Source organism: Enhydra lutris, unplaced genomic scaffold (genome assembly GCF_002288905.1).
Source record: "Enhydra lutris kenyoni isolate GAN:26980312 unplaced genomic scaffold, ASM228890v2 scaffoldscaffold4, whole genome shotgun sequence".
Classification (NCBI taxonomy): Eukaryota; Metazoa; Chordata; class Mammalia; order Carnivora; family Mustelidae; genus Enhydra; species Enhydra lutris.
The window spans coordinates 47,586,263-47,613,710 of NW_019154088.1; the positions used below are offsets into that span (position 1 = coordinate 47,586,263).

Sequence of the window (27,448 nt, forward strand, 5' to 3'; positions counted from 1 at the left end):
TAAATGTTTACCCTTGAGCAATGTAACCTCTTACTATATCAAACAGAGGAAAGTGGGTGCAAATACAGATAACTATATGAAATGCCTTGCTCTATACTACTATTATATACTAACCAGTTTAAAAAAAAGTTGGGTCTGTCTACCAAAAATCATCTTTGTTTTTAAAGAAACTGATGTATATCTCTTCTTTTTAGCTGTAACTACATAATAAAAACATGTTTGTTTGGGCTGTTTATATTTCATGATAATAAAACAATGTTATTTGCATCTTCAGGAATTTTGTGAGCCGCATGACATCAGGTTGGTAGTTTGAAAGATTCCCTTGGCGGGAGTATTTATACCACAGAAATTGACAACTGCTATAAGCCAGGCTTCTCTGTACCCCAAGTGCCTGCTGTTAAATATTTATCAGAACACCACTGGTTCATATTGAATCTTATTCCCAAAGTGACATTGGTGTGGTTCTACATCAACTTCAATAGCTGGGTTGTATAAAGAGTTCTTATAATTTAGCTTATAAATGAGCAAAAGATATTTAATAAGATATTTAATAAGAACGATCAAATTTGATGCTTGTAACAAATTTCTTCACAAGGCAATAAGGAAATATAACAGTGGTAAGTAATGATATAGTTCTGACTGAACCTTGCTTGACTTCAGATGTAAAAAAAGACTTGATAAATATAGGGTTGCAAATAATCAAATAATATACTAGCAAACCAAACAGTAAAAGATCCCCTTCATCTCACTTAATTTGTAGGTTTTTTAAAAATTCTTGGTTGATTTGTTTCAATTTTAAAGTTTAAGAATAAACTTCCCAACCTTTTCAGAGCTTTCAATGAGACACATTTGATAAAATCCTAGGCTAGCAAACCATTCTTAAAAAGCACAAGGGCTATTTCCCAGTATCTTTTTAAATGGTAAAGCTTGGAGGTCACACAAGCTTCTAGTCAAGTCTGAAAAGCACTTGAACCTAATGATTCTAGGAAGTGTGGGGGGGAAAATGATAGAGCTTCTCTTTGCTTGAGAAGCTGATAAAATCTGAAAAATGTCTTAGAAAATTTAAGTATTTAGTAAGTTCAAAAATTAACTGTTAACAAGTAAGGCCTTTTTATGTCAGGAATCATTAAAATTTTTTCTTGGTAAAATAATTAGTATCAATTGCCTCAGGCATATAGAGATCATAAACAATATGTACATGTTCTTCTGGACTTACTTGGAAAACTATGTTGACTAACTCTTTGAACCAGCCCATCCTAATTGAGCTTACTCTCCTTCTTCTTCTTTTTTTTTTTTAAGGTTTTATTTATTTATTTGACAGAGAGAGAGATCACAAATAGCCAGAGAGGCAGCAGAAAGAGAGGAGGAAGCAGGCTCCCGGCTGAGCAGAGAGCCCAATATGGGGTTTGATCCCAGGACCCTGAGATTATGACCTGAGCTGAAGGCAGAGGCTTTAACCCACTGAGCCACCCAGGCACCCTCTCCTTTTTTTAAAATATGTAAAAGTATCAATATTTTAACATAAGGTTAAAAACACTTACCTGCGCCAATTTCTGTAAACCATGAAGATGCAGAGTTCAAATTGATTGTCTCAAACTGAACAACCTGATTTGATTCAGTACCCTTGCTAATAGCTACACAGACCATAGGGTACTCCTGTTCTGGTATTACTAGCATTTCAAAAACATTCAAAGGACTTGGCAAAGGAAAATCAAAGTGCTGCAAAAAATAAACAACAGAAGTATAATTTAGAAATAATGTCCCCTATTCATAATGTTGAATAAAGCCAACAGAAAGCCTTTCTTGATAGATCTACTTCTAATAAAGGACTGCCTCTAAAATGACCATGATAAGGTTGAATTTTCTGTAACAATATGTTTTAGAGAACTGGCCAGATTCATCTTTATGGCTGTGATGCTTCTATAAGTTTATTAACAGAAGTTAAAGAGGAAACATTAACAAGAATACAAAAACCCCTAAACCAAGTAAACACCCATAAATAACTATAAATGTGTAGATCCCAGATAGTAGCATTGAGATCATATAATTTTAAACATTTTATTTGTATTTTTTTTTTGAGAAGAGGGGGGAGGGGTAGATGGAGAGAGAGAATCTTTTTTTTTATTATTTTTTATTTTTTAATTAACATATAATGTATTATTAGCCCCAGGGGTACAGGTCTGTGAATCGCCAGGTTTACACACTTCACAGCACTCACCATAGCGCATACCTTCCCCAATGTCCATAACCCCACCTCCCTCTCCCTAACCCCCTCCCCACCGGCAACCCTCAGTTTGTTTTGTGAGATTAAGAGTCTCTTATGGTTTGTCTCCCTCCTGATCTCCTCTTGTTTCATTTATTCTTTTCTTAACCCCCCACACCCCCCACGTTGCCTCTCAACTTCCTCAAATCAGGGAGATCATATGATAATTATCTTTCTCTGATTGACTTATTTCGCGAAGTATAATACCCGAGAGGGAGAGAGAGAATCTTAAGCAGGCTCTATGCTCAGCATGGAGCCTAACATGGGAGCAATCTCACAACCCTGAGCTCATGACGTGAACCAAAATTAAGAGTCTGATACTCAACCGATTGAGCCACCCAGGCACCCTGAGATCATATAATTTTAGCTTCAGTAATATACTAGTGTTTTCTAAAGAAGAAAACTATAAACAAAGTAATATATACCTTTATCAACATGAATTTCTGCATTGGCTCATACCACTGAAGTAAAACAATTCCAGACTGTAAAGCTCCACAGAGGTATTTATGTCCTGTGTAAGGGTTTCTGACTGGAAAAAAACAAAGCAAAACAGACACAATCAAAACACTGAGTACCTTGATAGGAAAACACAATTAGTTGAATTCATTAAAAGCAACAACTGAGTAATGCTCATCTAAGCAATGCTGATACATGGGAAAAACAATGAAATGTGGCTTGCCCTTGATATCAAAATATGGATGGAAGAAATGATCTGAAGTGATTACATAGCTGATAAAGAAAAATGACTGTTTCTGTTCACAAGGATGATAAAAATAAGTAAAAATGAAATCTTTTTTTTTTTTTTGCTTTGTTACCCTTTCCTTTTCACTCTCTTATCTCAGAATTTTAAATTATGTACAATTGCTTCTAAACATCTTTAATAGACTAGGTTGTTAAACACAGGAACCTTCTACAAGCGACAGTGTTTTAAACAGTAAAACACCTAAACTAGTATGCAAAGTAAGGAGCTGTTTTTTAAGTAAACTGACTGAAACAAAGTCTAGGAAGCAACTGAAATCTATGATTTCATCTTTGGCATAGTAGTTTACTTAAGGCAAGATGAAAATAACTTTTCTATTTTACTAAAGATGTAACTTAACTTGATTCAAATCTACAAAAACTCATAATTGGTCTTTTTTTCTCCCCAATTTGACTCCCATCAACAATGAATACTGATTGTAAAAGCAGTTATTTGCAAATAAGCTCTATCTTAATATATTTATGAGTTTACACCTTAGATTGTAAGCTTCTAAGAGTCTCATGCTCTACCGACTGAGCTAGCCGGGCTCCCAGATTGTAAGCTTCTAGACTCTTCCTGAGTCTTAGATCTTGGGAATCTGATAACAGACATGGACCTGACTCTACCTAGAAAAATGCTTAAGAAACTTGTTTATAACTAAGAAAGTATCCCATGGAACTATGCAGCATGAAGATCAATGAAAAACCTCACTGCTTCAACAAACAGAATTAAATGGGAAGTTAAGAGCCTAGGATCTGAAGTCATGGACCAGGTCTGACCCCAGGTTCTGTTTCTTACTAGCAACATAACAAATATCATGGGATTGTCTGAGGGTTACATGAGGTAAAATAATTATATATTAAAAAATTCAACCTTGCTCCAAAGGAAGTCTGGCATTTGCCCTCCTTGTAGGAAGTAATCTCAAAGCCCCAGGAATGTCATGTCTGATAGAAGTGTCTTTGCCTGGGACCTTGGGTCACTGAATAGTCTAACAATATGATTTAGAGTGGGGGCTTGCAACACTGGACATTCTTAGGGGAGGGACAGTCATGCCAAAAAGACCAACAATGTGATTTAGGATAGGGGTTTGTGTCAAATGGTATCAAATGACCTTCCGAGAGATTGGACGTTGAGATCGGCCATGTGGACAATCAAGCTTGTGTGAAGGAGCCCTAATAAAAACTCTGAGTATTGAGGCTGGAGTATGCTCCATGTGTATTGTCACACATCACTGCCAGAAAAGTAACACTGTTTATTACTCCAGGGGGAGAGGACACCAGAAGCTCTATGTTTGGTGCTATTCCCAGACTCTGCCCTATACCCATTCTCTCTTGGTTGATTTTAATTTCTATCCCTTCCCTGTAATAAATTGTAACTATGAGTATAACCACTTTCAGTGAGTTGAGTCCTTCTAGAGAATTTTTTTTAAAGATTTTATTTATTTATTTGACAGAGAGAGATCACAAGTAGGCAGACAGAGAGGGAGAAGCAGGTTCCCCATCAAGCAGAGAGCCTGATGTGGGGCTCGATCCCAGGACCCTGAGATCATGACCTGAGCTGAAGGCAGAGGCTTAACCCACTGAGCACCCAGGTGCCCCCTTCTAGAGAATTTTTTAACATGAGGGTGGTTTTGGAAACCCCCCAAACTTGCAACTGATGTCAGAAGTGAGGGTGGTCTTACGTGGACTGTTCTCTCTAACTTCATAGTTAGCTAACGTCCTATAATCTCGTAAAGCACTAACCTGTAATGGTTACATAAATGGAAGTGTTAAATAAATGGTAAGCTAGGAAATCAGGAGAGATACAACCTCAGGGAGTTTGGTTAAAAAACTCTAGGAACACTGTGCTCTGAGAAAGCATTAGGACTATTATCTCCAAACATTTTTAAGCCATGTCCTGCCACACAGTCTTGTGCTTCAGTGGCCCCTTAACTACTTATTAAAAACAAATGTAAAGCCTACCTTCCTTCCTATTTCCTAAGACTCTCTGTGGTCTTAAAGATTTTTAAAAATGTTCAAAATTCTAATCATCCAGTTTGAGAAATAGCGTTTACTTACCTATGCAACATTTGTGGCAGCCTTTTGTATCAGGAATCTTTGTTGTTAAAGCGAACTTTCTGAAACACAGGACAATATAAATGGACTCTCCTGCAGCGGCTCCCACACAGTGATTTGTGACTTGTGGCTGCACCAGAGCCAGTCAAGGAGCTTTACAAAACCAATCGTAGACTCCGGCCCCCAAACTACCTGATTCTCCAGAACTGATAAGACCTGGGAATCTCTATTTATAAAACTTCTGTAAGTGGTCCTCCTGCACAGTCAAGCTAAGGAAGCACTGATCTTTTGAATTCTACATGAAGTGCACTTTAGTATAAACTACCTTTCAGAATTAAACAAAGGAAGTTTTTTAGTGGGAAAGAAAGACTGGCTATTTTATTTATTTATTTTTAAAAAGATTTTATTTATTTATTTGACAGACAGAGATTACAAGTAGGCAGAGAGGCAGGCAGAGAGAGAGAGAGAGAGAGAGGAGGAAGTAGGTTCCCCACTGAGCAGAGAGCCTGATGCGGGGCTCGATCCCAGGACTCTGGGATCGTGACCTGAGCCGAAGGTAGAGGCTTTAACCCACTGAGCCATCCAAGCGCCCCGAAAACTGGCTATTTTTAAAAAAAGATACTAATACCCCTCACTCCCAACAGAATTAAAATATTTTGTACCTTGGTAGTATGCGATCTGGAAACCTGTGAGTTTGAATATGGGCAGCTAATCCTGGTTTTTTGGCTTGTTCAAACAAAGCTATAAGGTTATGAGAATAGAGTTGAAAGGTTTTTCCTATAAAAGAGAAACATGTTACTTTCATTAGAATCTTTTACAGCAGAAAAACAAGAATTTTCAAGCAAAAGAAAACATAATTACCTTCTATAGTGAGGTAGTCCAGAAATGTTCAAAGAGCCAAGTAAAATAGAAAAACACATACACACACACAAACAAAAAACAAAAACACAGTTAGTATATTTTGAAAGATAACAGAGTTTTAAGAAAGTAGATAATTATGTTTCCTAATACATGAATTAGGTATATTTTGACTAACAGGTGATCTGGGCAGAATATATATAAGCCTTAATTAAGCCAGCACAGAAAGAAAAAACTGTTAAACATTGTTGTATAGGGGACTGAGTTATAATGATGTGCATGTGAGTATTTTAGTATATAACACGGAAAATTCTGTAAAACTATATTACGCTATCTTTCTGGGATAGACCTACTGATCAAGAATTTATCAAATTACTCTGGTTTAAAATTATGAATGACGTCTTAAATATAACAACAGATTAAAATACTAAGAAAAGCAAAGCAAACTAATATTATGTGACATAATACCAGGATAATGGGGTTATAATTTCCATATAATCAAAACCACAGGTGTGTTAAGCAGGGAAAGATAAGGAAAACATCTACTGACTCCTTATTATACACAGTATGGTACTACAACAACACAGAACAAGTATTTATCAGTTTACTACTAGAAAACATAAATATACAGTTGACCCTTAAACATGAGTTTGAACTCTGTGGGTCTGGTTATATGTGAACCTACCTTCTTAAAAATAAGTACAGTACAGTACTGTTAATGTATTTTCTCTTAGGATTTTCTTTCTTTTTTTTTTTTTTTTTAAGATTTTATTTATTTATTTGACAGACAGAGATCACAAGTAGGCAGAGAGGCAAGCAGAGAGAGAGGAAGGGAAGCAGGCTCCCTGCTGAGCAGAGAGCCCAATGCGGGACTCAATCCCAGGACCCTGGGATCATGACCTGAGCCGAAGGCAGTGGCTTAACCCACTGAGCCACCCAGGCGCCCCTCTCTTAGGATTTTCTTAATAAGATTCTTACTTTATTATAAGAATACAGTATATAGGGGCGCCTGGGTGGCTCAGTGGGTTAAAGCCTCTGCCTTCAGCTTAGGTCAGGATCCCAGGGTCCTGGGATCGAGTCCCATGTTGGGCTCTCTGCTCAGCGGGGAGCCTGCTTCCTCCTCTCTCTCTCTGCCTACTTGTGATCTCTCTCTCTGTCAAATAAATAAATAAAATATTTAAAAAAAAAAGAATACAGTATAAAACACATATAACATATAAACATGTGGTAATCAACGGTTTATGTTATTGGTAAGACTTCCAGTCAACAAGAGGCTGAAAGTACTTAAGTTTTTGGAGACTCATAAGTTAGAGGGACTTTCAAGTGCTCAGGGGGTCCGCAACCCTAACCTCTGTATTATTCAATGGTTAACTGTGTATGATATAGTCTTTTTTTTTTTTTTAAAGATTTTATTTATTTATTTGACAGAGAGAGATCACAAGTAGACAGAGAGGCAGGCAGAGAGAGAGAGAGGGAAGCAGGCTCCCTGCTGAGCAGAGAGCCCTATGCGGGACTCGATCCCAGGACCCTGAGATCATGACCCGAGCCGAAGGCAGCGGCCTAACCCACTGAGCCACCCAGGCGCCCCGGTGTATGATATAGTCTTATGATACAGTATTGAGTCTTATCCTCAACAAAATTCCTGTGTTTTCTTAGAATGCAAACATTCTGCCTGACACCATACCATAGCCTTCCTATCTCCATTCCCCCCTAGTAGCTAGCTAGGTAGTTAAACACACATGTATATGTATGTGTGCATGTCCACACAAACACAGACCCTTAGGCAGAATGATGTTTTGCCCTATTGAGCTCTGCTACTTACCTGCATTCAGTAGTATTGCTCATTTTAACTAGATATGGAAATAACTAATTTACAGGCTAACTTTTCCCTATTTTCCAAGTGATTTTATATATATATATTATATATATATAAAATATATATATAATAAAATATATTTTATTTTATATATATATAATATATTGTGTGTTTTATATATATATATATATATATATATATATATATAAAATGTATTCTGTGTGGTTTTTAAGCTTATAGCCAAAGGCAGGTATGAGGAGGGATAAAAACAGCTATAAGAGTAAGAGGAAAGTGATTTTATATGTATGCAAATCAGAATTATTAAACAGAACCAGGTTTAAGTTTATTTTTATAACAGTATATATTAATATTTTGGTGAACAAAGTTAAAAAACTGGGGGAAACATAATTAAAATCAAAGCAATTAAGTACTTTTTCAAGGACCCCAGCTTTTTAGAAGACATTTATGCACAAATAATATGTTCTTTGTAAATAGTGCCATCAGCTCAGATATATAAATTTCTGAAGAATCTCTATTAGGCAATGGTTAGTGGAAGAGTTCAAGTTATAAAGACATACTTAAAATTATGAAAATGACATTTCTTAAGTTAGGCCACAATTCATAATGATCACATTAAGGCTGTGTATTAGCACTGATGCTTTAAAGCATAAGTAGCTGAAAGGTACTAAAAAGCCCAGTAAATAAGAGCCAGGATATAATACTCACATATAGAGAAAAACTGAAAAAAACTTAAGAAATACTAAAATAATTATTCTAAGTAGAGAGAGGGGTGAATAACATGAATGCTGTCAGCAAACACCTGCGTAAGCCCTCACTGTGTAAGTGAAGTGTTTGCTATCATCTCTTTAATCTTCACAGCAGCTTCATGAGGCTGGTATTGTTTCCATCATCGTCATTTTACAGTTAAGAAAACAGAGGCTCAGAGAGGGTGACTTTCTCAAAATCACAGAGAAAGGAAGCAGCTAAATCCTTTGATACTTTCCTTTCAACTGTTAATTCTCAAAGGAAGGCAAATGGTACTAGGATAGTTGGGGGGGGCAGGGTCTGAGTGAAAAGGGGTGGCCTCAGTAGTATCACTATGATACTACTTCTTGGGCGCTTAGATCCTGGGCAGATTTGGGAAGTGCCTTAACTGAACACAGGTCCTTTCTCAAGGTTTCTTTCCATTCTAAGTTGGTAGAAAACATCTGCAAGTCTCAAAGTTACTATACTATAGTTACCCAAAGTAATGAATAACATTTAAAAATGCTGTATATTAAAATTACATTTCTCTTGTGTCAATTATAGTTCAATTAAAAAAAGTTTATTTCTCTGCTTGTCTATAGTTAACCTTTCATATTATTTTTGTTAGATACATACCTGATAAGGACATTAAAGTATTATTGATAACATAGAGCCAAGTACATTTTCGTGGAAATAACTATAAAGAAAAAAAGGTAATTAAAATTCTCCAATTTTTATTCCCTTAACGCTTTAACTTCCAAATTCCAACAGTCTGAAATAGTATAAAAATTACTATTTTCTACCTTTTAGTAAATTACCAAAACCTTACAGGAAAAAAAAAAATCTTGTAGCATGAACATGTAAAGACTAAAATTTCACCTCCTTAAATATTTAAATCATAAAAATTAAAACTGAGGCCCGTAAAAATTTATTTAAATTTAAAAGATTTCTTTTATTCAATGTACCCAAACTAATTACTTGAGTTAAAACTCCTAAATTACCTGTTCCATTGTTGCCTCATGTAGCTCATTGAGATTCAATGTGTAAATACCATCTTCGGTTCCAAAAATAATGTACTGATCTGAAATAGTTGAAATAAATTACCAGAATTTACTATCATTTTCTGAAATAATTTAGTAAAATTGCTTAATACTCTAATTTTTAAAAAAATATTGTATGTATATATGTATGTATTTATTTACAGAGTGCAAGAGTGGGAGGAGGAGCAGAGGGAGAGAAAGAACTCCAGCAGATTCAGCACGGAGCATGGAGCCTGATGAAGGGCTCAATCCCACAACCCTGAGATCATGACCTGAGCCAAAATCAAGAGTCGAACACGTAACAGACTGAGCCACCCAGGCGCTCCTTTAATGGTGTTGAAAATTAGATAGCCATCCACCCAGCCAAAGAAAAATTATTTTCTGAAATTCATGCCATATTCTTTACCTCTTTCTCCAATTCTGATCTCATTTTTAAAAAAGCAGATGTATTTCTATTACTCATTCACTCTGGCTTTAACTTTTTTTTTTTTTTTTTTTAAGATTTTATTTATTTGTCAGAGAGAGTGAGTACACAAGCAGGGGAAGCAGCAGGCAGAGGGAGCAGTAGGCTCCCCACTGAACAAGGAGTCCGAGGTGGGACTCGATCCCAGAATGCTGGGATCATGCCCTGAGCTGAAGGCAGATGCTTAACCAAGTGAGCCACCCAGGCGTCCCCTGGCTTTATGTTACTTATATAATCCTTCCTTCCAACATAATTATGTCTTATAATTTTTCATTACAGCTGTATATTTTTGCCAGATACCCCAAATACTCTTGGAAAAAGGTAATTATAAATTAAAAGAAATTATAATTCATGACACACCAGAAATGATGAGCACACCTACTGTCCAGATCTTGGTTCCTAAATACCACCTTCCACTAAAAAGAACCAGAGCTGTTGGAAAAGACTGATTCCAATACTGGGGCAAAGAAAGTGTAAGATGTGCCTAGAAATCTTGCTGTGCCAGAAAGTAAGGAAGTGATCAAATGTTAAATAAAAGAACATAGGAACTCCCACTGCTCAAAAATTCCGGGACAATTTAAGTGCTAAAGTGAATAATAATAGTAGTACATTATATCTCACTGAATAAAAAAAGTAATTCAGAAGTTCAAACTAATACAAATACATAAATAAATGGAAAGAAGGGAAATGTCCATAGATCTCAATGGATTGTCAACGGACTATCAATAAATGCTAAAACAAGTTGGTGAAAGTCTAATGAACAGAGAATATTTATATAGTCTCTATGTATTCCATTATACTTATTAAACCAGCTTAGGAAATTAAATAATTACTAATTAACTAGAAACAGAATAATAGTAACTTGACAGTGGAGAAAGTGAGCAAATACCATCTTAACCAGCTGGTCAATGTTGATATCCTAGTATTTGGATAAGCTCATAGAATGTGCTTTCTGACAGGATGCACTGAGAAGAGTATAATAGCATTTCTTTCATATTTCCACCAAAAATACATTGCCTGACCTCGCCATGAGGACTCACCAGACACCCCAAATTAAGGGACATTCTACAAAATAAACAACCTCAAAAATGTCAAGATTTAGAGAGATAAAAAAGGGTTGAGGGGCTGTTCCAGACTAGAGGAGATTAAAAAGATGTGGTAGCTAAATGAATCATGTGATCTTGAACTGGATATTGTTGGATTGGGGAAAAAAGGAATGGGAACCAATAAAGAATATTACTGAAACAATTAGGGGCGCCTGGATGGCTCAGTCAGTTAAGCGTCTGCCTTTGGCTCAGGTCATGATCCCAGGGTCCTGGGATTGAGCCCTGCATCGGGCTCCCTGCTCAGTGGGGAGCCTGCTTCTCCCTCTCCCTCTGCCTGCCACTTCCCCTGCTTGTGATCTCTGTCAAATAAATAACCCCCCCCCAAAAAAAAACTTAAAAAAAAAAAAAAAAAAACAATAATTTCAAAATGTGATGTCGATTATACTTCAACTAAAAAAATACATAAATATGGACTGTACAGGGATTACATCAATGATAAATTTCCTGATCTTCCCAAATGTACCATGGGTATGTAAGAGACAATTCTTGTTCCTAGGAAATACAAAATGAAGTATAGGGAAGCACTCACAAGTAACTCAGAAAAAAATGCACCTATAGGTAGATAGATAATAAAAACAACTGATGATTCTGAGTATAGAGGAGTTTCTTACACTGCATTATTCTTCTAACTTTTCTGTAAATCTGAAATTATACCAAAATAAAAAGTTACAAACACACAAAAAAACCCATTTCCTTACCAATAAAAATATTTTCTCTGTTATACTTTCTTTTTTTTTTTTTAAGATTTATTTATTTATTTATTTGACAGAGAGAGAGAGAGAGAGAGAGATAGATCACAAGCAGGCAGGCAGAGAGAGAGGAGGAAGCAGGCTCCCTGCTGAGCAGAGAGCCCGATGTGGGGCTCGATCCCAGGACCCTGAGATCATGACCCGAGCTGAAGGCAGAGGCTTAACCCTCTGAGCCACCCAGGTGCCCCTCTCTGTTATACTTTCTAATAGTAGTATTTAAAACAGATCATTATATGACTTGTCTTTATTACTGTGTTAAAGTTGAACAAACATTTTCTGAACACCTTTTTCTGCCTAATCTCTATTTACTAATTGCCAGACACTCAGGTAGGTAGGCTTCTTCCTTCCTTGCAAAAAGGTGAGTATTAACAGGACTCTCTTAGGGGCACCTGGATGGCTCAGTTGGTTAAATGTCTGCCTTCAGCTCAAGTCATGATCTCAGGGTCCTGGGATGGAGCCCCAGATCTGGATCCCTGCTCAGCCCAAGTGTGCTTAAGGATTCTCTCTCCATCTGCCCCTCACCCCATTCACTTTCTCCCTCTCTCTAAAATAAATAAATAAATCTTTAAAAAAAAAAAAAGAGTATTTCTGTTATAAATGATCACACTGAGAACTAGAGGTTTTAAGTATCTTTCCAAAGTCATATAATAATGACAGAGCAGGAATTCAAACCCAGATCTATTTGATGCCAAATTTTTACCTCTATGTATTAATTAGGCTTTCTCACTTTAAAAATATACAACATAAATTTTTAAAAATAAAGTGTTATTTTGCTATCATTTCAGATTTACAGAAAAGTTTTAAGAGTACAAATAACTCCTGAATATCCTCCTTCACACAGATTTCACAAATATTAACATTTACTACTTTTGCTTTATCCTTTTTTTCACTCTCCATATACACGGTTTTTTGTTTCCTGAACTATTTAAGTTAGAAACACAATGTCCCTTTATTCCCATTTCAGTATGCATCTCTTAAAAAAAGAAAAGAAAAAGAAAGGTTTTACATAATCTTAGTACAATAATCAAAATCAGGAAATAAACACTGAAACAATACTATTAATCTAATGATTTTATTAATTGAAATTATCAATTGTCCCAGTATTGTCCTTTTATAGAACAGAAAATCCCTAATCATGGTTTTAATCCCTTGTGATGACTATTCAGTCTCATTTAATCAGAACATTTCCTGTATACTCTAAATTCTAGTACCTTAAACCAAAACTCTATCTATTTAGGTTGTTGCAGGTTCCTGCCCTATTTATTCTCTAAAGTCATATTTTTAAAGTAAACAACCTCAGTTCACTGATCGTAAAGATCCTTTTCCATAACAAATATTTTATTAGAGATGTACTAAAAGTTCAGAAATTTTACCTTTTGTATCAGGATGTATCCAGGATGTTGCACAATTAATTTTCAAAGGGCAGCCATCAAAAACTTTGGAAAAACATGCTCCCATCTTATTTATAAAGAAAGAAATATTGACTTATCTGGTTAGATAATTTTATATAGTCTTAGAAATAGCTAAGATTATTACAAAATGCTAAACTGACTCTTACTGCATATGTTTATGGTCTCATTACAAAACAAAATTCCTATTTTGATATCATTTAACTCCTTCTACCAAGACAGTCTCCCACTCCTCTCTTGTATAATCTGGTACTTCAGAGCAAAAATATAAAATTTATCAAAACATCTACATATGTCTGTGATACATTTTAAGAATTTTAAGTTATCACTTGCCTTTAGGACTAAGATTTAAGAATGTGAAACAATGGATGATATTTCTGAGCAATATAATAGTAATTATAATTGCAATATAACTCCATAATAGTGAAACAGACAAAAAGATTAATATTTATATGATGTATTAGACATTTACTGAATAAGAAGGTATAATTTATAAAGCATCCCCTTCATATGATTGGCTGAAGCACTCTGAAGAGCCATACAACCAGTATTAACATAAGCTTCCCTGTTCCTGTTCACCGTGTATAGTTCAATATGAAAATGGCTTCAGGGATAGAAAGATATTTAACTCACATTATGAAGAGAACACAGTACTACTGACATCACATTAAAATCAAATTGGCCTTTGAAGGCCAATTGAATCTGAGAACCCAAACGCCATATTTACAAAAAGTGGAACTCTCCAAATTCTAACCAAGTCACTCAAATTAGGGTACATGATTTAATCCATGGCATATCAAAATGCATTTAATGCTTTTGTATTTTGTGAATCCTTCCTTTCAATAGCTCAAGGCACTTGACAGCAAATTAAAAAATCTGCTGCTGTAACTAAAGAGATGGAAACTAGCAAGTGGTTTACATAGAAATATTCCTTACCAGCACTTTTGGGGTGGGTGGAAGGCCATTGATGGCAGGTTTCTGTGGAAAAAAAATATTTTGAATGCTAAAAGATCTCTTAAACCTTAAAAAAAACCCTACACATTTGGAATTTCAGTTATTCAAATTCTTGACTTAAAACAGACTATGCCCCCTGCCCACCAAACAGACACAGCCTCTTTTATGATGAACATGGTAAGAGTTACAACTAATCACCAAACACCTATTATACCTACCGGGAAATCTCGCTTGTCCTTTTTCCTTGGTAACTGTGGTGCTTGTGCTGATCCTTCTGTATTTTCACTAATCAGTTTTGAAATACCATCACCATTTCCTAAAAAGAATCATGGTTAAAAGCCGAATGAACATACGGTAAGTACTTTCCATGAAAAATAATTTTCCCTTTCCCCCAATACTTATATACCATTTGGGTGATCATTTACTAGGAAATATTCTCTACTGGCAGAGGAGTAAAAGTATCTTTGGTGCCTTTCTCTAGATTCTACAGAGGTAGCACTGCATAGTTAGCAGTGGTCTTACTTCATGAAAACACCAAATATCTTCCCATATTGTGAGAAAAGAAAATGCTATATGAATGCTATGCTGATAGTCAAGGCCTTTCAAAAGTGGACTTCAATCTATCTTCTAGTCCTATCTCCCAGTATATATCTTCTGAAGCTCACACTTTTCTTATACTAGACTATACTTAAAACACGATCCAGATTTTCATGGTTCAGTACATTTGTTTATTACTTCTTGCTCATCAGGAATGCCTGTTAGCACTGGCTCCCCCTAATGAAGGCTCAACCAAGTCCTTTAATACTCTGCAAGGGCCCACGCCCTCTAGTCCCTATTCTTATCTTCCTAAAAATCTTTCATTTTTATTACATGTAATTATTGTATGAGACATTTATACAAACTGTCTTATCTAATGTTATGGGTACATAGGTGTACCTTCTGCTACCAATCCTGAACTGGAGGGTAGGAACATCCATTCATCATTCTAAGATCCTACCATATTTAGTAATGGATCAAATTAGGATTGAACTGGACTGAATCTCGTATAGCCCATCCATGTGGAACTTTAAAAAACAACTTCCAAAAGCTTTAAACAATTGTAAGATTGACTGAAGACATTCTTTAAAATATGGAAATGGCCTTCTTTTCGGTTTTCACTTTTATTTACCCAGATCACAGTATCTAGCTGTATGCACTCCAGGACTGCTGATACTGCTAGCCATACCCATAGAGGAAGTCTCAGTTACAGGACCACAACTCGGGCTACTCTGTCTTCTGAGAAACTGGGGAGCTCTGTTCTCTGAATCAGGACAACGTTTTATAGTTGATGACTTTTCTTCATCTAGGAGGCTGTCTTCAGGGTAGCTGTTTATCCTTGGCTAGTGATAATAAGACACAAAAGTGCTTTAATAAATTTGGATATAAAACAGTAACACTCTATTATCATTATGCATCAAAGACTTTAGGGGAATGGGGATATGTCTTTTATTCCTTTCTTCTATATAATTCAATCACTGCACTAAGTAAGCAAAGTAAACAAGAGCTGAAATTACTGTCCCAACACAATGAAGAACCTGCCACGTGGCTTTTTCTTTTAATCATCCCTAAGTCAAAACTGATATAATTTCAACTGATAAAATCATATAAACAATTAACAAAGTATTTAATTAGTAGAAACAAGCAAGGACTTAATGAAGTATGTATGACTCCAATGAAATAGCAAATTATAGTAGTAAGTGAGGATTATAAATGATGAATGCTTTCTATTTCTTCTCTATGAGTTTTCCCTCAAATGAGTGTAACTGATTTTTATCTTTTTCTTATAGCTATCCAAATACTGTATTTCTCAAGAAGACTTTTTTAAATATATATTTTACATCTTTGTAATCCCTACTTAAAGAAAACTATATCTAAAATATATTTAAGGGGCGCCTGGGTGGCTCAGTGGGTTAAAGCCTCTGCCTTTAGTTCAGGTCATGATCCCAGGGTCTTGGGATTGAGCCCCACATCGGGCTCTCTGCTCAGCAGGGAGGCTGCTTCCTTCTCTCTCTCTCTCTGCCTGCCTGCCTATTTGTGATCTCTGTCTGTCAAATAAATAAATAAAATCTTAAAATAAATAAATAAATAAATAAAATATATTTAAGAGAATTTTGAACAAATTCAATAAAATGATTTTTAAAATTTAATTATTATATTACTTAAAAAAGGATTTATTCAGAAATTTTAAGTAGCTCACCTTAGGAGGTAAGGGAGGTGGTATTGCACGTTTTGAGGTTGATCTAACACAAAGAGAAACATGCAATTCAGATGGTGGTAAATGATAACATAAAACAGAGACTCCATTAAATGTGTATTAAAATCTGTTTATATTCAGGGGATATAAAAGACAATTAGATCATGCTGCAGAGTTTTTTAAAACCTATAGGAAAACTTAAGACCTCACTGTGTCAAACTACATTAGTAGAACTATAAAATCAATTTTTATAAAATGAATACGAACTCTTTTTAACTTTACGGTTTTGCTTTGCAGATTTAGTATGTAATTAAAATGAAATAAACAGAGGGGCGCCTGGGTGGCTCAGTGGGTTAAGCCTCTGCCTTTGGCTTAGGTCATGATCCCAGGGTCCTGGGATTGAGCCCCACATCGGGCTCTCTGCTCAGCAGGGAGCCTGCTTCCTCCTCTCTCTGCCTGCCCCTCTGCCTACTTGTGATCTCTGTCAAATAAATAAATAAAATCTTAAAAAAAAATGAAATAAACAGAGTAGTAAAAAACAGATTCAGAATTTTAGAGCTGGAAGCCACTGCGAATCATAGATTCAGGTGGCTGTATCATCAAACTGTTTAGCTATCCCAAGTGGGATCCGCATATCAGCAACATCTGCATCACCTTTACTTTCTTTTAAAGGTCAGATAGTAAATATTATAGACTTTAGCCTATATAGTGGCCACAACTACTCAACTCTCCTGTTATGTTATAGCTTTTTTCACATCATAAAAGCCGTATTTAAAAAAATAAAAGCCACAGCTTTTTTCATGTTATAAGATGAAAGCATCGTCATGTTCCAACAACTGTTTATGGACACTGAAATGTTCATATAATTTTCACATGTAACAAAATATCACTCTTCTTTGGATTTTTTTCAACTATTAAAAAATCTAAATACCATTCTAGTTTGTGAACTGTACAAAAAATATGCAGTGGGTCAGATGTGGCTTACAGGTCATAGTTTGCCAATCCCAGATCTATCAGCTGAATGTGGAGGACTCAGAAATCTATTTCCAGGGCGCCTGGGTGGCTCAGTGGGTTAAGCCGCTGCCTTCGGCTCAGGTCATGATCTCAGGGTCCTGGGATCAAGTCCCGCATCAGGCTCTCTGCTCGGCAGGGAGCCTGCTTCCCTCTCTCTCTCTCTCTCTGCCTGCCTCTCTGTCTACTTGTGATCTCTCTCTGTCAAATAAATAAACAAAATCTTAAAAAAAAAAAAAAAGAAAGAAATCTATTTCCAAAGACCTCTCGAGGCACTGCAATGCAGAAACAGGTTTGGAACACCTAGGCTGTCCCCGTAACCTGATTGTTGAGGGAAGAAAGGTCTAGAATATGAAGAAACTATACTGCAGAGATGGAACTGGGGCTTTTCGACTCCTCCTATAGTATTTCTTCCCATGACGTTATGTAACTCATCCTTCAGTAAATTAACATTACACATACTAAGTTCTGATTTAAAGAAGAAAACTCAAGAAACCTTAAGGATTAACACATGATGCCTTTTGATAATTAAAAAGTCAGAAGCTTTATACTGATAAAAGGCATAGCACAATTTAAGAATGAAAATTAAAACTTATTAGAATAAACCAATCCCTCTCAATATTTTTTTTTCATTTTATTTCTTTTCAGTGTTCTAATATAATCAAGTAAAATATAGTTAAAAAGGGGTGCCTGAGTGGCTCAGTGGGTTGAGCCCCTGCCTTCGGCTCAGGTCATGATCTCGGGGTCCTGGGATTGAGCCCCACATCAGGCTCTCTGCTCTGCAGGAAGCCTGCTTCCCCCTCTCTCTGCCTGCCTCTCTGCCTACTTGTGATCTCTCTCTCTCTCTGTCAAATAAATAAATAAACAAAATCTTAAAAAATATATATAGTTAAAAACTTACTTGCCAGTATTTGCACCATCAACAAAAGGATTCCACTGTAATACAAAATTTGGGTCTGATGACACTCCCTGTGAAGGTGAAAAGATAGCTTAAACTCTTCCCTTATAATAGATATAAATAATCTTATTTGAGTCAAGAAAATATTCAGTGTCATGATTATTAATCATCTTGGTTTTCATCAATTTTTTAATCTCCAGCTAGATTTGCTGTTATTTGACATATTTAGGTCAATGATTCATTATCAGCTGACTTATACTTAAGAAGTTCCATAAACATACTAAATAAAGTTTCAAATAACAAGCCGTCTTTAATATATTCCAAATAAAACAGAAAAACATAACTCTGAATTATCTGGATCACTAATCTATTAGTGTAGAAAACTAATCATCATATTATTAAACAATCATGAACTATCATGAACTTACTGGTGCTATTTTTTCCCAATGGCATGGAAATTGAGAATTATATATATAGCAATATATACAGTAAGAAAAGCACTACTGCCAAGTGTTAAGAATGAAGAGATCCATTAATAGAAGACGATTCCTCTAAAAATTATACTTTGTCAAAGCTGAAAAATAAAGTAAATATTAAGATAACATCTAGGCAATTCTAATAATACCTTGCTCTATTACTTATTTCTTTTTAGATAAGGAAAAGTTTAATTAAATAGTAACTTCAAAATAAGAGCAATGGTTAAAAAAGAAGCTATACTAACAAATAAATATTAAAAACCAGTAAGGTAATGCAAAAATATACTGTAAACCTAAAGAGTTGATAAGAAAAAAGATCCTGAGAGTGTAAAGCTGAGCATCAAATTCATATATTTAATAACTTCATGTAAATCCTGCTGAAGACTCAGAAAGCTCAAAATGAATGGTTAAAATGGTATATTACACATTATACCTTAGTCAAAATATACATAACTATAAGCTTTTTCAAACTTTAATGTGTGAAATGCAGTATCTAAATTATTGCTTAGAAGACTATATAACTTTGTTCCTTAGTCAAAGTATACCTAACTCTTAAGTTTTCTCAAATTTTAATTTGTAAAGTACTTCACAAGTAGTAATTCCTACCATTTCATCCCGTGCTTCTGTTTCTTTTCTCAGAGGAGGTTCAAACTGTAATTTGTCAACTGCAAAATATGTAACAGATATTCACAAACTCTATCTTAAAGGGTTAGTCTCAGAAATGTAACAAGTAGCACATGTACTGGGAAGAGGGGAAGGGAGAAAGAAGAAAAGTCAAAACCTTTTCATTTTTTACTGCAAGAGTACCCCCCTTTTTTATATTTACTGAAAGAAGATAACAATTTGGTATCTTCCTAACAACTCTGCTTAATTCTTGGTTGGAGTCAGGAAATTAAATACTTAGCACTTTTTGTGTATAAGAAATTTCAAAAAATTAATCAAAATATATATCTGGACTAAGAAAAAACACTGCAGATTTTCTCTGTCTAGGCTGCACACTCTGTTCCAAGGCTACAATTTTATGGCAGGGATGAACCTCCCCAAATTACCTGTAACTATCTAAAAACAACAAATAGTATTTAAATTAAATATTATAATAGTATTTAGAAATTTAATAAATTTTGCTCATTGTGTATTATACTTGGCCTGCTCAAACGTCTCTTATGTGAAACATCCTAAGAGAGAGAAAAGGATGGCTTATTATCTACCCATAAAGGATGGCTTATTATTTACTTACAGTTGTTTTTTGGGATTTTTTTAAGTAGGATGGAGCCCAGCATAGGGCTTGAACTCATGACCCTGAGATCAAGACCTGAACTGAAATCAAGATGCAGACGCTTAACAAAGTTAGCCACCCAGGTGCTCTACCAAAAAATTTATTATAAAATTTAATGTGACTAAAAACCAAACAAATAAAATTCATACTTGTATCATAGAGATGCAAGATCCCCACATACAATCTTGGCAAAAAAAAAAAAATTTTTAAAAATCATTTTCAAAAAGGATCCAGTTGTTCTTATCTCTAAAACAAGAATTTTAAAGTAATACAAAGTACTTATATAATTCATTAAACAAAAACATTGTCATAAAAATTGTATCTACTTTTCAAAAATAACCTAAAAGACTTTCACTTATTAATAACATTTCTTTATATTATTGAAAAATATCTTAACTCAAAACCACTATTCTAATTCACTACTTCAACTCATTTGAGACAGAGATGAATTAAAGCTTTTCTTTTTTTGCCACTACTAGAATTACTGGCAGGCAAGCAGGTATAGAAAAGAAAGAGAAAATGTCATTATTATCTTTAACAATAAGAATTATAGATCAAGCAAATTTCAAGACTTACAAGAAATTCCAAGAAAAAAATGAGTTTCATAAACATTTAAGATGTTTTAGAACATAAGAAAAGTATTCCTTAAAAAAAAAAAAATCAAATTCCTTATGACTATTCTAAATTATTACAGCCATTAACTTATGGCACAGAAATGCCAGCCTGAGCCTCTAATATCATTGGCTTATGTGGTAGATGGGACCTTAAATTATTTTGTTTTTAAAGAAAATACTGACAGTAACTTTGGGTGCATCTTTGGCCTATGAAAATCCAAAGATGGGGAGGTCTTCTATTATACATACTTATTTATTTCTGTAAGATGATGTAGGTTCTAGCCACAATGAGTAACAGGAATAGGAATTTCTTTCTATTTTAAACAACTACATACATGTAACACCAATGTGTGTACAAATGATATGAAGTAATTATTTTGGGGTCGTGGATAACAGACCTCACAAGGCTGCAATCTTTGAGAGAAGGGAATCCATAGTGGTAAGATCCACATTCACTATGGCTTTCTGCCTGGAGTCACTTTCCAAACTAGGACACAAGAAAGTGGAATCCAAAGAGAGAGTAACAGTCTTACTGGGTGCAGGAAACAAAGACTGGAGATTGGTGCTGCTTAGGGTGGTGGGAATTTGAAGGGCAGAGTGCCAGAAATGAGAAAGTTACATGAAGGAGCTCTAGAAATATGCCAAGAGATCTCTTTGTCTTTGGTTGAATACTAAATTGTCCATGAATAAGCAAACAAACAAACACCCAAGACTGTACAAACAGCTAACAAAGTGCTGTGAGCTAAATGTAGATTCTGGTGATCACAGAGTGCCAAGAAAGATAGCTGAGTTTCTAATCAGAGGAAGGAGCTTGCTGAATACTCTGGTAAAACTTCACGCTAGCCTTAAGAGGAGCAAGCTGATATACCAGTTAATTAACTCTTTAAACACCTGCAGAATAAAGAGTACACAACAAGACACTCAGTGTTTCACCATAATGTCCAAGATATAATAATAATAAAATAACCAGAGAAGAAGCAGAAGACTAGAAACCAGTTGAAAAATAGATGCAGAACTTCAAATAAAGGGGCTTCCAAATAAAGCATTCCAAATTTCCAAGAAAACAGGCGTCTGGGTCAATTTTCACAGTATTAGACCTGATATTCACCCTCTCATATACATCTCTTTTTTTGTGTTACCACATTTCACTTGAACTCTAGTCTCCAAAACCCACTCTTTTCCTTTGTTTAATGAGATGTTCCATAGTTCCTCTACTGTGTGTTTCCTTCATTGCACAGAGTCAACAAACCTGACTTTGCTGGACTACACATACACATTCATCCTTGGTGGTCTTAGCCTAAGCCAAGACCCTAAAAATTACTTATCTCCACTAAAAACACATAGAATGTTTATTCTATAGTCGCAAAATCCAAAAACTGGTAACAAATCAAATGCCCATCAACCAAGGAATGGATAAATTGTGTTATAATCCTACAATAAAACATTTTATTACTGTGAAGACAATGAACTATTGCTATACATGAAATGAATGACTCTCACAGACATAATGCTGAGCAAAAGAAACCAAGCAAAAAGGGTGCAAATTGTATATCCCATTTATCTGAGATCCAGATCAAGGTAAAAACCAATCTATGGTGACAAGAGAACAGAACGGTGATTAGCCTGGGCAATGAAAAGGGCAGGGGTATATAGGAAGATAGAAGGGTTCTGACTGTGAAGAGTACGAGGGAAGGGGACTTCAGAGATTCTGATAATGTTCTATATTTTGATCTGGGTGGCAGTTTCATGAGTGTATACATTTTTAAAAATTCATCGTACAGTACACCTAAGCATTTTACTATATATATTTTTTAAAAAATGAAACAAAAAAACTAAGATTAAAACTAACTAGGTCTATACAAAACCTAGTAAACACATAAAAACAAAGTTATAAAATGCTCTTGATAGATACAAAAGAAGACTTGAGAAAATATAAAGATAAATCACCAGTAAAATGACCCTCAACTTCACCAATTTTTTTTTGGTATTGAAGCACAAAAAGCTTACTTGGTGAAGATATTAGTACTGTGGCGTTCAGGAAGAAGTAAGTCTTCAACTTACCTCTGAAAAAAGCCTATTTTAGTTAAGAAGACAGACTATCATAAAGGGGTCAACTCTCCCTAAGTTAATACATGAACTTTTATGAAATCTTGGTAAAAATACTGAGAATTTTCCTTAACTAGATAAGCTGATTCTTAAGTTCATGTGGAAAAATACAACAGCCAAATATCATAACAAAGAATAGCAACGACATATATTTGGGGGGGAGGAGTGAGGGGAGTAGGAGGGGGATTAGTCCTAACATATTTTAAAAGGTATTATGAAGACTAAATAATCAAATTATGCTTTTGGCACGTGACTAGACATACTAATGCAATGACAGAATTTCTGGAAAGAAACCAAAAATCTATATGGTCATTTAAGACATCATAAAGGTGATATATCAAATCCACTAGTGAAAATATTAAGTTTTTAATAATTAGCATTTAGACAAATGGGTAGTCATTTAAAAAGAAACTGAAGTTGAATCCATACTTCATAACTCTTACCAAATAAATTAATATCTTGTATCAAAGATTTAAATATTTAAAAAGTGAAACTGTAAAAATAGAAGAAAAAAATAGAATTCTATTGTGATCTTAAAATCAGGAAGGCTTTGCTAAATATGACACAAAATTCAAAAGCTATAGAAGAATATATAGATGTTAGACAATATTAATTAAATACTTATAGACATGCAAAAAATAAAGAAGATAGCTTTATAATGGAATAGCAAATTTGCTTCTTTTCTGTATGGTATTTGAAGTCTAGAGAGCTCCCTTGGGATTATATAAGACAGCATTAGAAATATCAGCAATCTGAGGCTAACAAAGAGATAAAATCTCAAATTACCGGTTTAACTAAGAAAAGGCCTGACTGAATTGATGGATATGGGAAGGACATTCTAACTCTCCACTGACCTAGATATTTCCAAAGCTGTATCCAGAAAGCTAGAACTTCAACAAAATGCACGTCTACAATAACTTTAATTAGCCTAAATACTTAATATATTATCTTCATTAGTTTATAATTTTTTATCTTATTTTACTGTAAACTTTTAAAAATCTCTTTTGAAACAAGATGCATTTAAGTCAATATACTCATACCTAAAATTTCTTTGCAAATCTGTTCTTCTAAATTAATCTGGCTAAAGTGACAAATATCCTTTATACAAAATATTTGTCAATGATTAATTTTTTGAATAAACATCAATTTCCCCTTTTAAGTATGTATTTTAGAAAAGATTCATCTCCCCTATTAACTTGACTAAAAAACCCAAAACCAACCCAAATGTCCAACAATAGGAAGTTATTCAGCTACAATATATGACCTCAGTGAAAAAGGACACAACCTTTAATGGTTATAAACGCTAGGATAGGAAATGAAAATTTAAAGAAGCATTTAAAGAAAATGCTTGTATGTTAAGTAAATTTAGTCATGGAAAAACATGAAGGCAATTTAGCAAAAATATTATCTATGGGTTGGTACTGGGTGATGAGATGGGCAATGTTAATTTTCTATTTTTTCCTCTTATACATTTTCTACAATGAATATACATTGCCTTTGTAATTAGTAAATAAAAACCATTTAATGAAAAAACAAGAGAATTCCATTATAAAACAGAGAAACAACCTCTATTTTAGTTGTTTATTCTGATTATGTTAAAGCATGTACCTTCCATTAGTCTGAAATTTTATTGTTCCAAAAAGACCCACAAAAATACCCAGCTCAACCCACCAAAACCACCAACTGAAAATGTATACCAAACACATACAATTTATTTCTGAAGCTGTCCGTTCAGCTCTGGCATTCCTGTTTGTAGATCTAATTGTATGACGAATGATGGCATGGGGCTGTAAACAGAAGCATAATACACACACTTTAAAAAATGTCAGTGATAAAGTTAAAAGGTCAAATTTTTCTTTTTAACTAAATGATCATCTACTGACAAACATGACTACCTACTAATAGAATAGATTACAGGATAAACATAATAAAATGAACACTAAGATATTTTAAAAGTTATTCACTTATTCCATGTTTATACTGTATAAAATACTGAAAAGATGCAAAGAAAGAGCAAAATCTTGTCTTCAAGGAGTTTATAATCTAGGCAGTTAGGATGCACAAATAATATGATTAGAAAATGGTCAATGCCACTCATTAAGATGACTACTATTCATGCCCAGATGAAAAAGAAATGACTTCCACTTGCAGGGGTAAAGGAATTCCTCATGACAGAGCTGTGACCTGATCTGGGCCTGAAGGACAGTAGGTGTTGGATGTACAGCAGTGTGGGAAGCATTCTAGACAGCAGAGCCAAGACCAACCAAGTAATGCAAGAAGAAAAAGAAATTGTAGCATTCAGGGGAACTGAAGTTGGTTATTATTTGGTGTCAGTGAAGATTAAATGAAGAGATGATAAAGCTGGACAGACAGACTGCGAATGAGCCAGATCATGCAAGGCTCCAAATATCAGCTGAGGGCTCTCAATTTTATTTTCTTGGCAAAGGAATTTTTTGGAGATTTTACAAAAGAGGAGTGGTATTTCAGAGTCATATTTAAGGGTAATTGGATAAGCATGTAAGAAGGTACGGAGGGGAGAAATAACTGGATGCAGGAAGATTAAGAATACTTTAGTAAATCAAGTGAGAAGATTGCTACTTTACACCCTTTTGCATAAACTCCTGATCCTTTGAAACTATGCCTTCAGCTCAACTGCCACCTATCAAATTTCTAATGACTCATTCTCATTCACTGATGAATGACAGTGGCTCATATGTTTTCTCCTCAAGACCCACCGTCATACCAAGGGACTTCAACAGCCCATTGTTTGGGACTTAAGTTTTCTGACCTCATCCCACTCTTCCAGATTTCAATACACTCCTAAGTCCTAAGATCACCCCCTGGACCTTGCCATCAGCTCTGATACTCAAACTCATGCTATGCTCCAAACTTTTTAGCCTTTGAGCTCACTCGCATTTACTCCCATTATGCTATTTCATGTTCACATTGGAATTCCAAGTCCATTTGACTCATTACCTTGTTATCCCCGATCAGCGTTTCTCTTATCTTCACTCTTCTTCCTATCCAGTTTTATCTGGTGGTCTACAATTTCAAGCAATTTCTTGCCAATATCCTAAATGCCCTTTGCCCCACTGCCCTTCAGTACTCTGGCATGCCAGAATGACAACTTTGGATGAATTAAGCTACCTTTGTGTTTTCTTACTGGAGGAAAGTCACTGAGCAAACCACACTGAAAATTCATCTCATCTGAGGCTTCAACTTTGCTCACAAACACTTGCCTAATCATTTAACCCAACCCTTCTCCTTAATTACTATTTCACACCTTTTCTCCATACTCTCCAAACCCAATCACTTTCCCTTAGACTTTCAAGAGATGACCTTGCCATCTACCTCACAAAGAAAACTGGAATCATAAAAGAGAAAGTATCTTCTGGCAATAATCTCAACTATCCTCCTCCTCTCATGCAGGCGAAGAAGTGCTTCATACCTAAGATCAAGTGTCTCATAATCTAGATCCCAGCCTCTCCTCCTTTCTCAGAGACTTTGCCTTTTCATCTTGTTCCTCTTAAATCTTTCTCATCTCTATCTATTGGATCCTTTTCATAAGCATTTAATGCTATTAAAAATTACCTCCCCTACTTAAACAATAACTAATTAAATAAATCCCCCACCAACTCAATTTCCTCTAGCCACTGTTCATCCTACCTCTCCCTTTCACAACTAAATTGCATAAATGTATTGCTATACTTATCTTCCAAACCACTCCAATCTAGCTTTACCTTGATAATTTGAGTATTATCCTTTTAAAAAAGTAATCAAGCATACCACCACCTAAAATCCAAAGAGTTAACTTATCTTCTAGGCAATATTCTTGTTAAAACTTTCCTTCCTTCTTTTAACGATCTTAATCCTTTGCCATTCCTCCTAGCCTACTTGATTTTTTTTTTTTTTAAAGATTTATTTATTTACTTTAGAGAGAGGGAGGTGAGAGGAGAGAGAGGGCACAGGGGGTCGGGACAGAAAGAGAGAGAATGAGAATCTTAAGAAGACTCCACGCTGAGTGCAGAGCCTGACACAAGGCTTGACTGAAACCAAGAGTCAGACACTTAACTGACTATGCCACCCACGTGTCCCCTAGCCTACTTGATTCTTAAATTTTGGAAGAAATCTCAGGATGCTATCTTGGGCCCTCCTCTTTTCTCATTCTACATGCTTCCCTTGAGTATTCACATTTACTCTTTAAGGTATTAACTACTTCTATATTTTTTAAAAAATTTTATTCATTTATTTGACAGAGAGAGATCACAAGTAGGCAGAGAGGCAGGCAGAGGGGGAGAGGGAAGCAAGCTCCCTGCTAAGCAGAAAGCCCAATGCGGGGCTTGATCCTAGGACCCTGGGATCATGACCTGAGCCGAAGGCAGACGCTTAACACACTGAGCCACCCAGGCGCCCCTACTTCTATACTTAATAATGACTTCCAAATTTATATCTGTAGTCCAAACTTTTCTCCCCAAGGCACAACCATATCTAATTCCTTATGAGACCTCTCCATTTGGAAGTTTTGTGCAACATCAAAATTATTATACATAAAATCGAACTCCTTTTCTTCCCATACCAGATTTTACTCTAATGTTCCTACCTCAATAAATGAAGCACTTTTATACCCCTTTAGGCATTC

General features: G+C 35.2%; 1 protein-coding gene across 2 annotated transcripts in view; it reads right to left on the reverse strand.

The window, feature by feature from the left end:
• LOC111139307 (mitogen-activated protein kinase kinase kinase kinase 5) overlaps positions 1-27,448 on the reverse strand; it is a 106,932-nt gene that overhangs the window by 13,290 nt on the left and 66,194 nt on the right. Inside the window, exons 13-27 of one of the 2 annotated variants that reach the window (XM_022491576.1) lie at positions 24,518-24,596; positions 19,420-19,478; positions 18,341-18,408; positions 16,432-16,474; positions 15,421-15,574; positions 14,414-14,511; positions 14,178-14,219; positions 13,206-13,290; positions 9,476-9,555; positions 9,111-9,171; positions 6,600-6,602; positions 5,719-5,833; positions 5,060-5,118; positions 2,689-2,792; positions 1,542-1,719 (exon numbers count right to left, since the gene is read on the reverse strand). In XM_022491576.1, coding sequence (XP_022347284.1) covers positions 1,542-1,719; positions 2,689-2,792; positions 5,060-5,118; positions 5,719-5,833; positions 6,600-6,602; positions 9,111-9,171; positions 9,476-9,555; positions 13,206-13,290; positions 14,178-14,219; positions 14,414-14,511; positions 15,421-15,574; positions 16,432-16,474; positions 18,341-18,408; positions 19,420-19,478; positions 24,518-24,596 — 1,228 coding nt within the window. Of the gene's footprint in view, positions 1-1,541; positions 1,720-2,688; positions 2,793-5,059; positions 5,119-5,718; positions 5,834-6,599; positions 6,603-9,110; positions 9,172-9,475; positions 9,556-13,205; positions 13,291-14,177; positions 14,220-14,413; positions 14,512-15,363; positions 15,575-16,431; positions 16,475-18,340; positions 18,409-19,419; positions 19,479-24,517; positions 24,597-27,448 lie in introns of both variants that reach the window. The other variant, XM_022491566.1, reaches the window with a different exon arrangement.